At 34.9% G+C, this 14,555-nt stretch overlaps 3 protein-coding genes across 3 annotated transcripts; 1 reads left to right on the forward strand and 2 right to left on the reverse strand.

Annotated features, from left to right (window-relative positions):
- Positions 1–1,051: 1,051 nt before the first annotated feature.
- LOC132066826 (10 kDa chaperonin, mitochondrial-like) lies at positions 1,052–3,229 on the reverse strand. The gene is made up of 3 exons (XM_059460028.1): positions 3,105–3,229; positions 1,435–1,574; positions 1,052–1,344 (listed from the first exon to the last, which is right to left on the reverse strand). Exons 1-3 carry the CDS (start codon positions 3,207–3,209, stop codon positions 1,296–1,298), a joined length of 294 nt encoding a protein of 97 aa, XP_059316011.1. The 5' UTR covers positions 3,210–3,229; the 3' UTR covers positions 1,052–1,295.
- Positions 3,230–5,911: 2,682 nt separating this feature from the next.
- On the forward strand, positions 5,912–9,966 carry LOC132067983 (protein trichome birefringence-like 14). Its single transcript, XM_059461427.1, has 4 exons — positions 5,912–6,253; positions 7,043–7,246; positions 8,154–8,349; positions 8,676–9,966. The coding sequence occupies exons 1-4, from the start codon at positions 6,097–6,099 to the stop codon at positions 9,502–9,504; spliced, it is 1,386 nt and encodes a 461-aa protein (XP_059317410.1). The 5' UTR covers positions 5,912–6,096; the 3' UTR covers positions 9,505–9,966.
- A 628-nt stretch (positions 9,967–10,594) lies between these two features.
- LOC132066827 (uncharacterized) lies at positions 10,595–13,261 on the reverse strand. The gene is made up of 3 exons (XM_059460029.1): positions 12,836–13,261; positions 12,051–12,490; positions 10,595–10,996 (listed from the first exon to the last, which is right to left on the reverse strand). Exons 1-3 carry the CDS (start codon positions 13,115–13,117, stop codon positions 10,945–10,947), a joined length of 774 nt encoding a protein of 257 aa, XP_059316012.1. The 5' UTR covers positions 13,118–13,261; the 3' UTR covers positions 10,595–10,944.
- Positions 13,262–14,555: the final 1,294 nt, after the last annotated feature.

Here is a 14,555-nt window from a genome sequence, read left to right on the forward strand (position 1 = left end):
TTTTTAAAAAGTTTGAGTACCGTTTAGTCACAATTCATAAAACTTTAAAAAGTAATATCTACTGCAATTTAGCATTATCACATAGGAAAATAATGAAATTTATATTCATTGAAAAAGGCTAGAAAACGAGCTCGTGAGCTAACCCTCAATACCAGATATTTTTCTAGATAACCTTTGTCGTGAAGTTAATCATATCCTCCAATGACCGTTAAGGAACTTTTGTGTACTGAACTTTGATATATCCCTTTGACAACTTTGTTTACTTCTCTGCTATATCAATTCCTTTGTATCGGTTATGGGTTAAATCTTTCATCTACGCAATAAGTGACTTTAAACTCAACATACTTCAAGTTTATTTGCTGAAAGAAATTGTCACAACAATGTGAACCCCATTCCCATTCTGGTAGGAATAGGCATCAAAATCACAGATTTTAAAAGATTGACCACTAACGATTTATTAAGGCACACTATTTGGAAGCTTGGCCGCTTATGGAACCACCTTTGATTCGCAAAACAAAAACCAAGTGATATGCTTTACACTTCCGCTTCCACGACTTCACGCCCACACGTCTCACAAAAAATAGAGAAGGTAGCAAACCATTAAATTCTCTACTATCAACAGCTAATATAATTCTAAAGTAGTTTAATATCAGCTCTACAGACCTTTACAACACCCCACCTAATTAATTGTACACTTAATACCAACCACCAAATCCAAAGACATAAATGCCACAGCCACAAACCTAACAGAATAATAGACACCAATAATCAAGCAGAGCCTTTTTTTAGGCCAAGCACAAAAGACAGCTACAAAGGCCTATCCCTATTTAGTCTTACCAGCCTTTTCAATGAACTGAAGAAAGAATTCCGCACACACAAACACCCTAAAAGCCTATCCAAGATAACAAATAATAACAATTAGAAAGAGGGGAAAACCAGAAGAATCCAACAAGCCCAAAGGTGCAAGCATATGTTTATGAGAATTCTCTCTCTAGACAACAATCTCAGAGCTGGAATCAGAAGCTAAAAGCAGAATAGTCGTCATTCTGAATTGATCGCCCTTGACATTTGCCTTAAAACATAATGAGTTAACCACAATCCCCTCAATTGCACAAATACAAAAGTTTTCCAAGTCAAGAACTCTAGAACTGCAAAGGTTATTCAACTATCATTGCATTAGATATAAAACACAATTGTCAACTTCGAATACTTAATCAAAAACATCCTTGAAACTAACCCCCCCAAACCCCATCATTCCCACCGTAATGTGTAAACAAACTCAAATATATCAATCCTCAATCGTGGAGTGTTCCCAAAATGTCTTCATCCCGGTACAAATGAAACCTGCCAGAAGATCATCAAGAATGTTAAGAAAATGAATTTAAGTTCTTAACTTTATAGCAATACAATGTCCTAATGACAAAGTGCACTCACTCTTTCTCTCCCAACTTGACTTGAGTGCCACCATACTCAGGCAACAAAACAGTGTCGCCTTCCTTGACAGCAGTTGGGATTAAGTTTCCTGCCTTGTCATGCAGACCTGGCCCAACAGCTACAACTTTCCCGGAATTCAGCTGAAATTAGCACGACTCACTTGATTACACTTGAATACACAAACACTTTAAGATCCTAACTTTAGCTAAAATTGAATTACATATCCAACATAATAGAACACAAATTCAGTTAATCAATCAACAGTGTGCACTCAAGTCTCAACCAAACATCAAAAGATCCCAGCTTTAGCTAAAATTGAATTGCATGTACAACATAACAGAACACAAGCAACTCAATTAATCAATCAACTACATCTCAAGTCTCAACCAAACTTGAACACACAAACACCAAAGATGACAACTTTAGCTAAAATTGAATTACATATCCAAGATAATAGAACACCAACAACAACTAAATCAACCAATTAACTATGTCTCAATCAAAGACAAGTTACATCAGCTACGAAGATCTTCTATATTTTTATTTTTATTTTTGATGACTAAGGAACCCGCAGCTGCTACCCTTCGGGTGCGCACAGGGTAAATCCCGCTACTGTGCAATAGCTCGCAAACCACACAGGAGAGATAATTTTTACATGAAGATCTTCTATATTTGTACAGCTTAATTGGACACATTTCAGTCAAATGCCTCAATTAACTTTACATGTTCTCCAAATTTAGCACTTGAAACACAATAAACCAGAATAATCCCGAACACAATACCAAACTAGTTGAGTTCTGTCTATGCTATGTGAGCCCTAATTCACATCTTTTTCGCCATATCGAATGCATTACATTAGGATACTCAACAAATCAGAAGTTCCATAACTAAGTAGTCTCTAACTTTCACACTTAATCAACCTATTGAACCAATTACCAAATTATGTCCACAAAGACGGCAGCAATAGCAAAAAAGGACACTGACCCATTTACTCATTTCAACGGAATAGTCAACAAATTAGAAGTTTCTAAAACTATATGTTTTCTCCAAATTTAGCACTTGACACACAATAACGCAGAATAATCACGAACACAGTATCAAACTAGCTAATCATTTCATTCGGTAACTCAACAAATCAGAAATTCAGAAACTAAGTATTCTCTGAATTTCAGACTTAATCAACCTATAGAATCGATAACTAAATTATGTCCCAAAGACGGCAGCAATAGTAAAACTATGATGAAATCTCCATAACACAATAAAACACTGACCCATTTGCCCATTTCAATCGAATACTCAACCACTTACACTGTTCTCCAAATTTAGCACTTATATTATCCCCTTTTTTTGTCAAGAACACTTACAAATATCCCTAGAATATTAACCATCAAAAAACCAAACTAGTTAAATTCTGAGCTTGGCCATATAAACCCTTTTTTTTTTTTTGCCCAATTAAAACCCATTTCAGTAAAATACTTAACAAAGCAAAAGGTTTTCAAAACTAGACATTCTCTAAATTTCACACTTAATCTACCTATGGAACCAATTACCAAATTATGTCCCCAAAAGCAACAACAAAGCTATGATGAATCTTGATAATACAATAAACACAAAACCATTTAACAATTTCAATCAGATATTCAAGGAAGTAAAGAGAATAAGTGACAGACCTTGGAGGACTTTTCAGGGAGTAAAATACCAGCATTAGTTTTAGCAGGAGCTGTTATTTTCTCTATCAATACCCTGTTTAGTGTTGGCATCAAACGTTTCGCCATTGCAACTACTGCTTGATTTTTGCTTTACTGTTATGTGTATGTGTGTGGAACAAGAGAAAAACTGTGATTTTATTTATATATGCAGAGATAAGTTCAGGATTTCAGTAGAAGCTTCTAGTCCTTCCTTAAGGGGTTTAGGGTTTTACCCATACCCTCCTTGCTCCAATTTTGGGCCTTATGCGGCCCACTTCTTATATGCCCAACTTACACATTTGGCCCATCAGCTAATCATTTTGGGAAAACAACACAAAACATCCCTAAACTATTGCGCTACTTACCCAACCGGCAAAAATATTTACCTGAGTATTCTCTCGCCCAAAATTTTTCCTTCATATGATATCATCGCAGTATATTTATATATCATGATGGTATCACGGAGGAAAGGACTGAAGTAGTACTCCTCCATAATACCATCTTAGTATATGTATGTACCACGATGGTATCACGAAAGATTGAGGAGTGTCTCATTAAAGAACTGAAATAGTCCTCCACGATATCATCACAATGTATGTATATAAGATGATGGTATCATAGAAGTTTTTTTTTTTTTTTTTTTTTTTTTTTTAGAAAAGTGTGTTTTTTAAATAAATGAACATGATACCATCTCAGTATATTTATATACCATGTGCGTATCATAATTTTGGGGACATTTCAGATAAATAGTTTTAGGGGCTTGAAAGTAAGAGGAGTATGGGCGAGTAATTTATTTTGTTTTCAGGGGGCAGAGATATTCTCTCCCCAATAATTTTTGCATATTATTAATTGTCGACTATTATCTTTTGTGACAATTTTTTTTAGACCAATAAAAATGTTCTGACATTAAAAAGATATAAGAAAAATTGTTTAAGTGCTACTAATTCAAATAAAACTCAAAGTTTAATCAGTCGAGAACTGCTAAACCCTTTCTTGAGTTGTCGTCTTTCATAGTTATACTCCTTACTCCTCAGTCTTTCATCGTTGGTCTATATTTCGTTAAGCCCATGAAGCTACAATCTTCTTTTCTTCTGTCGATCGAAACGGTTGAACCATACTCACAATTAAGATTCACGGTTGCTTCAGTTGTCACCAGATTCATCCTTAACCTAAATTCTCTAAGTTGTGCACTTGTCCACTAAATTTAAGCCTTCTAACTTTTGCTGTGAAAATATCTAAGTATCCCAATAAATCCCGTTATTATCATGTGAGCTCGTACACAGTTCAAGACTATGAAATGAACCTTTTAAGCTTGATTTACTTAAAGAAAATGTTTGAACTTTACGATCAACCCTTCAATATTTATGTGATATAATTTAGGAAGAGCATGGAGAGTATATATTGGGGGGGAAAAAGGAGTTGTAATTGGAAAGTGAAGAAGGTGATTGATTGAGGAAGTGTTATATGTTTCTTTATGTGATAACTTGTATAAGTACTTGCTAACTTGGTATTTTGCCACATCAACCGCGTGTGTAAATCACACACCTCATTTTTGCTGGAGACCATCAATACATTTGTTTAATAGACAATTTTTTTACATAAGTTCGGTGTCTAATAAATAAAAAAGACTCAATTAAGATTTAGTATAAATAAGAAGTTGACAACTTTAAAAGAGCGTCTACGTTATTTGACTTTTTTACCAATCAAATATCACCACACAAAAGTACTAGTAGTATTATTTTGCGATTTTGTGATGACTTGTCAATCAATCTATGTCACATGCAAGCGGCTAAACTAAAATAACCTTCACTTTCCACGAATTTACCAAACTAACCCTAATCAGTTCCTTCTTCTATTTGTCGGTATAAACTGAAATCAAAGCTCCATTGATCTGACCCGACCCGACCCGACAACTCTCTCCCTAACACCATACCCATAATTGTACATATATATGTGCTGCATTTGCATATATATTAAATTCTTATACATCGATCTATTAATAGCAGCCAATGTGACAAAGAGAAAGGTCAGGGGGATCTATCAGCATTGTTAAAAATAGGTACACTTTATATGTGAAAATTTATATTTCCATGATTTTGATCTTCATAGCTAATGGCTGGTAATAATTGAATTATTGTTATTATACAAGAAATTGAAAAGTTTAGATTTTTAATCTTCATACCTAATGGTATGGAAATGCTGTATTATTTTCTTGTATTAAGTTATGGAATTTTTTTTCTTCTTTTCTGTTATGTTTTAGTCTGCTCCTAATTTATATAATGCTCTTGCTGGTATTTGTTGGCTAATGAATAGTTGATTCAGCAGCAAATATGTTCATTTTCATAATAGTTCTGCTTATGAAATGTTGATTTACCGGTAAATGGTATTATTATAGTAAGAAGAGATTAACACCAAAGTGTGTATTCAAGATTGTGGTTCTGGTCTTGTGACAGTATAATAATCATATTGTTTTCTTTTTAAATTACAAAAAAAAAAAAAAAAAACATAAAAAGAGAAAATTATATGAGACAACACGAGAAGGCAATGACCGGTTTGAAATGCTGTACGCGACATATGATATGCATAATTTGACATCGTGAATTGTTTAGCTGAATTCTCATGAATAACTTGAGAGGCGAGATATAAAATACTCCAAGTTTTAATTCTTAGATTCCTGATGATTGTATGCATGGCTCTGATCGTTTTTAGAGGTACAAAGAGGTGATAGAAGTTCTGTTAATTTTGAACATTTCCAAAATTTTGTTCTGATTTAATAAAGTACATTTGTATTTGAGTGCTATCATTTAGTTTCAAGAGCCCAGGCCTGTGAAAGTTGTAGCTAAAATCTTGATGGTTGTTGTCCGAATGTCCCAGATGTTCTCCACTTCACACATGTACAAAAGTTCATTTGTGTTGTAGCGGAAGAACAGCAGCAGCTCACAAGTATATCTCTGCTTGGAGTGTGCATTGAAAAATGAAAGGCGGAAATGTTGGTAGATTTTGGGGAGGACAGTTCTCCTTTTTCCTGGCTGCCATCTTATTTACAACCATATTTCTTTGGTGCTGGGAGAAGAATCCACTTCTTACTAGTTTATTGTCAGCACAAGATCAGTTCATAATGCAGCCCTCAGGTTTGTAATTGATTGAAAACTTGTGGGCATTACGACTAATCTTTTTGCATGTTTGTCAGAAAAAAGATATTACACCAGAGACAAAGAAGATAATATGAACTTAAAAGTCAAGATATCTTGTATTATCTTCCAATCAGCTTTTTTAATCTTTTTGCATGTTTGTCAGACTAGTGCACAGTTGAGCTTAGTGCCATAATGAATTATGGTTTAACCTACCATTTCCTCTGAACATTCTTTTGCTCAGCTTCTTCAACACGATATGAGGGACTGCCCCAAAATACATGTCTGTCTGATCATTTTGATTGATATTTTTGATTGGCTTATTTGCCTATTCTTCTGGGACAACATACTTGCCAAAATCAAATTGATTTTCCCTTTTAACTCTAATTTGGATGTCTTCGTCCAAAAAAATCAATTGCCTATTAGTGGTGCTAATTAGTAACTGCCGGAAAGACGATTACTTATAGGAGAGAAGAAAGTAAAAAAAAAAAAAAAAAAAAAAAAAAAAACAGGGTAAAGATACAACTTTGCCAAGGAACAGTTCTTTTCAAACTTCTGAAAGTTTGTGTCTTTTTGGACCTGCCTTTGCTGTATTGGGAGCTGTAATCTTTATAACTTTATTTACCTCTCTTTTCCTCCTGCTTGGTGTTTATAGCACCATTATGTGATGTTATATAGTCTATGGCTCATACTCGTATCAGTGAGGTAGTGATCTCAAAAAAAAAATAAAAAAAAAATGAAGTATTTACTTCTATTTCCATTCTTATTGTTTTGTATTTCTTACTGTAGAGATTTCAGTGGATGAATCTGCAGTATCATTGAGATCAAATGAACAAATAGTGGACGAGCATTCAAATTCACAAATAGCAGAAGGCAGAATAGAGGAAAATAGATTGAAAGTATCTGATAGTTCTGTTAAGAATGTCACAGTCACGCCTTTCACTAAAAGGAGAGATGATAAAACAACTATAACTTCCCAATTAGAAAGAAAAGGTAACATTTCTGTTTGTTTTTTCATTAAATTTCAAAATTGATATGGTAGGCTTTTTGCTTTTTCCCTTCAAGAGTTGATTGATATGGTAGACTTTTTGTTTGTTGCTTTCTCTTTGCCTTGACGGATTGTTATAAAGCACAATGCCAGTTTAGAATATGTTTAAAAGAGACGATTGCTTTTGGACTAATCTATTTAAATGTTTTGCAAGAATTTGAAATCTTCTTTTGCTGGATCGGTATTAATACCATATTATGAGATCAATTACAAGAAGAGAACTTTTTTAGGATAAAAGGGGAAGAGATGAGACACATATTAAGTTGAGAGAAAGAGTTAAAAGTTCTCTTTCAACAAAAGAAGTGCAGAAATTCTCTGAACAACATTCTTTATAATTAGATACGTTACTCTATTTTAACCAATTGTACCAAAGATTGCATACCGCCAAAACACTTTTCATTTTTAAGTTCTTCCAAGACCAAAAAAAAAAAAAAAAACACTGATCCCCAATGGACCGCTTGCACCATAACTGGAGTTCATGTTTCAGTTAAAGTAAATAATCCTCTCTATGACTTCCTATCAATGCAAAAAATAGGAGAAAATGGGATTGAGATTCACTGCGTTGATATACATAATATACCAGTTGGGAGAAACTGCTTGTTTTGGTCTTTGAAGCTTTAGCGTCCTTTTGAGTTTGGTTGTGAATATCTCTCCTGACTGCTATAATCTATGAAAATTCTCAAGTTTGGTTCTGAAATTGGCTTGAATAAATTGATGTGTAATGGGAAAATTCTCACAAAATCTTTAGCAACGTATATTTACGTAAGTTAATTTAATTGTTACATTTGACGTTTCATCTGAAAAGACCAAAGATTGATATTGTATCATCGTGTTCCTGTTCCTTTTTTGCAGCTTGCAATTTTGCTAAAGGCAGGTGGATTGCAGATAGTAGGCGACCATTATACTCTGGTTTTAAATGTAAGCAATGGTTATCAGATATGTGGGCTTGCAGACTGACCCAACGTACTGACTTTTCCTATGAGGGATATCGTTGGCAACCAGAAAATTGTGAGATGCCAGAATTTAACGGTTCAGAATTCTTGAAAAGGTATACATCCCTTTTTTCTTAATCATTGCAATCTTTGATTCAGATGCAGTAGAGTGAGGTGGGTAAGTATATGAGTTACATATTATGCCGGTGTCTATCTGAAGTTCGAATTAGTTACTAAGTTTTGATATCACCTTATGTTGATATTCAGGAATATGCTGTTCTGCAATTAAAATTGTAGTCGCCGATGTGTTAAGAGATTGATAGAAATAAACATAGTAAAAGGTGTTGCAAAGAGATGAGATATTAAAAATCAAACCTGAACCAATTATTTTGAGTAGATTTCACGTTTACTGCTTCAACCCGTTAATGTAATGTAATTTCAGAATGCAGGACAAAACTATTGCTTTTATTGGAGATTCTCTTGGCAGACAGCAATTCCAATCTCTCATGTGTATGGTCACTGGTGGTGAGGATAAACTTGAAGTTGAAAATATAGGATGGAAGTATGGCTTGGTCAAACCACGCGGAGCTGTACGTCCTGATGGATGGGCTTATACGTTTCCAAAATCAAACACCACTATTTTGTATTACTGGTCAGCAAGTCTTTGTGGTATAGAGCCCTTCAATGTCACAGATCCTGCCACAAAGTCTGCCATGAACTTGGATCAACCTCCTGCCTTTTTGAGGAAATATCTTGATCAATTTGATGTTGTGGTGCTGAATACAGGTCATCACTGGAACAGAGGGAAGATTAACGCAAACCGATGGGTGATGCATGTAAATGGAAAGCCTGTTGTAGACAGGAAGCTTGCAGAAATAGGAAATGCTAAAAACTTCACAGTTTATAGTATTTCCAGATGGCTTGATTCCCAGATCGCTTCACGTCCAGAGCTTAAGGCTTTCTTCAGGACCATATCCCCCAGACATTTCCTCAATGGGGACTGGAATACTGGAGGTCGATGTGACAATACTATTCCATTTACTAACGGAAATGAAGTCCAGCAAGAGGAATCAAGTGATCCAGTTATAGGGGATGCTGTGAAGGGCACAAAGGTTAAGTTATTGGATATAACAGCTATTTCTGAACTAAGGGACGAGGGTCATATATCTCATTACAGTATAAAAGCATCAGAAGGTATAAACGACTGCTTGCATTGGTGCCTACCCGGCATCCCTGACACGTGGAATGAACTCTTGTATGCACAACTTTAGTGTCTATAGAATCTGATGAAAAAGCATGAAGCTCATCCAACCTGACCAATGTTGATGACCTGTCACTCGTCTTTGCTAGCCCGCTCGTGTATTCTATTGTATTCCTTTTGTAAGTAGAGTTATTCATATACCAGGGAAGAAAAAGCAGCTATTCCCAAGTCAAATCAGACATGAAGCAAGATGAAAATGCAATGCGTTATGGACTAAAATGCTTCATCTGCAGAGGATACTGAAGCTGCTGCAGTACTTGAACAACATCCATGGCTTTTTTTCATGAAAAGTTTCTTCCTCTGTAGGCTCACACTCATCAGAATATTAGGGATTCTTTAGTTTGAACTGAGATTTATACCAATTGCCTATACTCAAGAGATGTTTTTTAGAGATTTAGTCTTGATAGATTCGTTGTTGTAACATCATTACCATTTATTATTTATCAATAGATGTTTACAATACCTTGCTGGAGTGTTTTTGGATGGGCTTCCATTCAAAGCTTATAAAACTTCCCCTTCCGACCTTCTAGTATCGGGCAGGTGTCAAACCATATATTCATTGTGTTACTGCTTAGCAGAGTCCTGCATTTTCAATAAATAGTCGCTACCCCCGGGTATGTGCCACTTTCCTAACTGAATCTTTTCCAGGTAGGACTAATAAGTGTTGCAATCAACAAATATTGCTCAAGATCGATAATTAAAGAAGAGAAAAACTAGATAATACTCAAATCAATTGACTTCCAAGTCTAATTGGAAATAGCACATATGGAGGTAGATGATGGAAGGGAAAGTCATCCATGACTTTTGAGTCTTCTCAAATCAATTGACTTCCAAGTCATATAAGCTTCCTAGTTTTGACTATTAATAGTCTAGTCATTTTGTTAATAATTTCTGACTTCATTCAAATTAATTAGTCCTCATTCAGCATTTTTCCACCACTAAATTTTGATTTTCCACTGTTGTTCTTTGTTCTTGAAAGAACCTCTTACTTAACAGGAAAACGTGTTTTTTTTCTTTTCTTTTCAAAACTATGAAAAAAGATTATTAGACTCTGCCGTTGTGCTAAGCATAGTCGATTCTTCCGAATAATGGAGTAGAGCTGTGATAAATTGATGATGGTCAGTATAAAAGTAATCAAATTATTGATGATACACTAGATTTATATACAAGATTGATGGTCAGTGTAAAGAATAAAGATAATCAAATTATTGATAAAAGATTATTGCAAATGCCGTGAATTCTTTTCCTGTAGGCATAATTGCATTATCATAGCTGGATTTCTTTAGCCTAAAACCTCATTGTAACTATGATTGTAAATGATATACAAGACCACAGTGACAGAAAAAAGCTTGTGCTGGAGTATTACTTGCAGAAACTTCACTATATTTGCAACTTTATTTTTCTACATCCTGGCAGTATTATTCTATTTGTTCTTTTTTCTGCTGCTAAACTAAAAGAAGCACCCTCTCTGTTTCCTCTCTTTGCAGTTGCTTTCAACCAGCCTGCAAATATCAGGTAACAGATGTTAAGGTACCAGAAGTTGAATTCAATAAAACAACATTGAGCATATATACATTATTTGCAACTAAATTGTTTAGTTAAAATTCCCTCGGCCCCAAATATATATAATTTTTTTTAATACATTTATAAACTCTTAGATTATTTTTTTCCTTAAACAAGATGCTTTTTTTTAGATTAGAGGTTATTATTACTATTACTATTATATTATTTGCGAAAGCTGGTACAAAAAAGTGTCTAGTCCAAGCTGTGTGATATGTTTGATGAAGAGGATATTGTTGGTTTTTTGGTCAGTCACGTGTCTCACTTTGTGATTGCTCCCACAACGTGCAATCTGCTTCTTGCCATAGTGAGCTTATTAATGTGGCAAAGTGTATCCAATTTGAAATAGTGTCTAACTTGCCAATTCCTCTTAAGCTGAAGTTTTATTTTTATCTACACTGAAAAGCTTTGTTGCTCGAACTCCCAAAAATGCTGCCGCACCCCCGTGGGATCCTCCAAAAATGCACTACTTTTGGAGGATCCGACATGCACCCCACGACATTTTTGAAGAGTCTGAGCAACATAGCTAAAAAGTTATCTCAAGTCTCAGCCCATGGTTTAACATTTCACACACACACAAAAACACTCATAACTATGGACCCTCCCAAAAATAGTTGGAGTCGGCTGGACTCATCAAATTTTAATCTTGGTTTGGTGTCAACTACGCTTTGCAGATAGGCAAAGTTATGGTTCATGCATTCTAATGCCTTGAAAATTTACAATAAAGAATCTATGTCTTTTTTTGTGTGGGTGTGACTGACTTCCCATTCTGAAGGAGAGTCTTAGAGCAACGATAAAGTTGTCTCTGTGTGATCTACAGGTCACAGGTTCAAGCCTTGGAATTAACCACTGATGCTTGCGTCAATGTAGGTTGCCTACATCACAACCTTTTGGGGTGCGATCCTTGATGCTTCTTGCACCGGGCTGCCCTTTTTCACTGACTTTCTATTCTCTAGGCTTTATGATGTTCTATTGGGAGAAAAGATGAACTTTTACCTGCTTTTGCTGCTGCTATTGGCACTCATGCTTTTCTTGATGCTTCTGCTATACTTATTATCTTTAAGAACTAGATATATAATCCTCCACCAGTCCCTATTCACAGATTTCTCTGATTCATCAACCGATGTTTTTGAAGAAACTTTTGAGCAGTTCCTTGGCTTTAGTTTCTTCTTGCTACCTATAGAAGCTGGGAGGAACATTTTCAGTAGGAAAACCCCACTATCCATGCTTTCACTTCTTGATATTTGACTCCTGTTCAAAGTTTTTCTCTGTTGTGGCATTCTAACTTTTTGATTGCTCCCTTTTACTGTTGTAGCCTGTTTACTCTCTTCTGTTCTTTGTTGATCATCAACAATATCTTTCAATGACAGCTCAAATGATGATTCTGGCAAGTCCTGAATCATCTCCATGAGGTGCCTCCTACCATTCTTGATCTCCTGCATATGCAAACAGTCTCAGTATTCTGATGCAGAGCACATATATATACAGTCAAATCTCTCTATAACAACGTCGTTTGTCTAGATAACTTTTGGCTACTATAGAGAAATGTTGTTATAAAGAACAACATATAGTATACCATAACGTGAAAAATTGATTCCAAGAAAAAATTGGCCGTTAGTGAAATGTTATTATAGAGAGGTTTGACTATAAATCACAATAAATATGATATTTGAACTCATAATTTCAAAAGTATAATGAGGTTCAGCTATAAGAATCTGTTCAGCTATAAGAATCTAACGGTTGAACACATCAAATTTAAATCTGAATCCGACTCTGATTACTTGTGATCTTGATCCTGGAAAAGGATTGCCAAAATAGTCATAGCATGGTACGGTAGAAGCTTGATTTTTGGTGACTCCTAATGGTCTTTGAGTCCATAGAGGTGGAGAACAAGGAAAATAGTCATTTGTGATATCTTCACAAGTTTGGAACTCTATATCAGCACTCTCTTCTTGTCTTTGTTCGTTGCATGGTAAAAGTGTGGTTGATAATTTGCTTTGCTGATTGTAAACACTTTTTGATTCAACAAAAGGGTCTAAAGTATGAAGATGATCTTGTTTCATAGCTCTAATTTGAATTCAAGAATGGCTTAAAATTTGGATTAAAGTATGCAAATTACCTCTAATTTGTTTGGAGTTCAAGAAGCAGTATTAATGGATATATGTATTATAGGGTACAAAAGACTTGGTCAATGCCATTTTCTACAAGACAAATGTGTCTCGTTTTCTAAATTCTACCACTTGTGAGTTGTGACTTAAAAAGGCTTTCTAGAAGTCAACAAATCTATTCTTTCTTGGAATAAATTGGCCAATTTTTGTAGAATTTAATAATGTGTAGCTGAAGGTTCTAAAGATCTTTAAGACCTCATGTTCCGACATTTACCTCAAACTATTAGTTTATTACGATGAAGTGAATAAGCAAGATAGAAAATATATATTATTTAAATATGGCTTAAGAATAAAAATAAATGTAAACATACGTATCATATATTCATTGATTTGGTATAAATACTTATCTCTGTAGATAAATTTTTAAGCTTGGTTTAAGTGGCAAGTGTCGGAAGCTCAATCCTATGGTCGAACACATTTAAAATAATCTGCACCATGCTATTGATCTTCTTCATTAGGAGAAAAAAAAAATTAAAAGAATTTGAGGCAGCAAAATTATGAATGTTATTTTGTTAAAAGATAGACTTGCAGTTGACTTGGTTTCATCACCTTATTGACTTATACAGATCATAACTTATACAGGTAACTTGTATGCAATTTCCTCTCAGAAACATTTTGACTGATTTGTCATAATGTTCATCTAGTAATATGAACTCCATATTGTATTCATACATTTTTTTGCGCGGATTGCCCTTCTTTTGGGGTGGTCTTTAAATTTTGCCCCTCAAATTTGTGGTCTTTAAATTTTGCCCCCTCATATTTGTGGTCTTTAAGTTGTACGCTCTTCGCTTGGAAAGGTGGGCGAATACATGAAGTTCCGAGTTCGAACCCCGATAACAAAAATCCAGTAAAAAGAAAAAAACCATAAAAAATTTTTTTTATGCCCGGGGCAACGCCTTGGGGTACAAAATTTTGATGAAATTTTATTAAACTTTGTTTAAAGAAAAAATTAAAAAAAAATATATATATATATTGCCCAAAAAATCGCCCCCCGGGGGGTTTTTTTGTTTCTTTAAAAACCCGGGGGTGACAATGGAACTCGGCCGGCGTAAACTTGGGGAAAATTATGTTTCGGGTCCGGGTCGCCGTCGCCAAAGGGAAGAAGGGCGTAAAAATTTTGGAAATTCCCCCGGGGGTACGGGGGCGGGGGGGGGTGAAAAATTTTTAACTCGCCGAATTTTTTTTTAAAAATTTTGTTTGTGGGTTGAAACCAAACTTTTAGTTTTAAGGGGGGGAAAAATTTTAAAAATTTAAATAGGGGCAAAATTTAAAAAACCCCCGAAAAGGCATTTTAATTGCCCCTATTCAAAATAATAATTTTCAGTGACTATTT

This window comes from Lycium ferocissimum, chromosome 8 (assembly GCF_029784015.1).
Source record: "Lycium ferocissimum isolate CSIRO_LF1 chromosome 8, AGI_CSIRO_Lferr_CH_V1, whole genome shotgun sequence".
NCBI classification, from domain to species: Eukaryota; Viridiplantae; Streptophyta; class Magnoliopsida; order Solanales; family Solanaceae; genus Lycium; species Lycium ferocissimum.

Excerpts from the sequence above, each read along its gene's own strand:
- LOC132066826 (XM_059460028.1), bottom strand. The coding sequence starts at position 3,209 with ATGGCGAAACGTTTGATGCCAACACTAAACAGGGTATTGATAGAGAAA. Across the intron at positions 1,575-3,104 it reads TCCCTGAAAAGTCCTCCAAG|CTGAATTCCGGGAAAGTTGT; the intron begins GTCTGTCACTTA and ends TGCTAATTTCAG. Across the intron at positions 1,345-1,434 it reads GTCAAGTTGGGAGAGAAAGA|GTTTCATTTGTACCGGGATG; the intron begins GTGAGTGCACTT and ends ATCTTCTGGCAG.
- LOC132067983 (XM_059461427.1), top strand. The coding sequence starts at position 6,097 with ATGAAAGGCGGAAATGTTGGTAGATTTTGGGGAGGACAGTTCTCCTTT. Across the intron at positions 6,254-7,042 it reads GTTCATAATGCAGCCCTCAG|AGATTTCAGTGGATGAATCT; the intron begins GTTTGTAATTGA and ends TTCTTACTGTAG. Across the intron at positions 7,247-8,153 it reads TTCCCAATTAGAAAGAAAAG|CTTGCAATTTTGCTAAAGGC; the intron begins GTAACATTTCTG and ends CCTTTTTTGCAG.
- LOC132066827 (XM_059460029.1), bottom strand. The coding sequence starts at position 13,117 with ATGAAACAAGATCATCTTCATACTTTAGACCCTTTTGTTGAATCAAAA. Across the intron at positions 12,491-12,835 it reads TTCCAGGATCAAGATCACAA|GAGATCAAGAATGGTAGGAG; the intron begins GTAATCAGAGTC and ends TTGCATATGCAG. Across the intron at positions 10,997-12,050 it reads AATAGCAGCAGCAAAAGCAG|GCTGGTTGAAAGCAACTGCA; the intron begins GTAAAAGTTCAT and ends TGATATTTGCAG.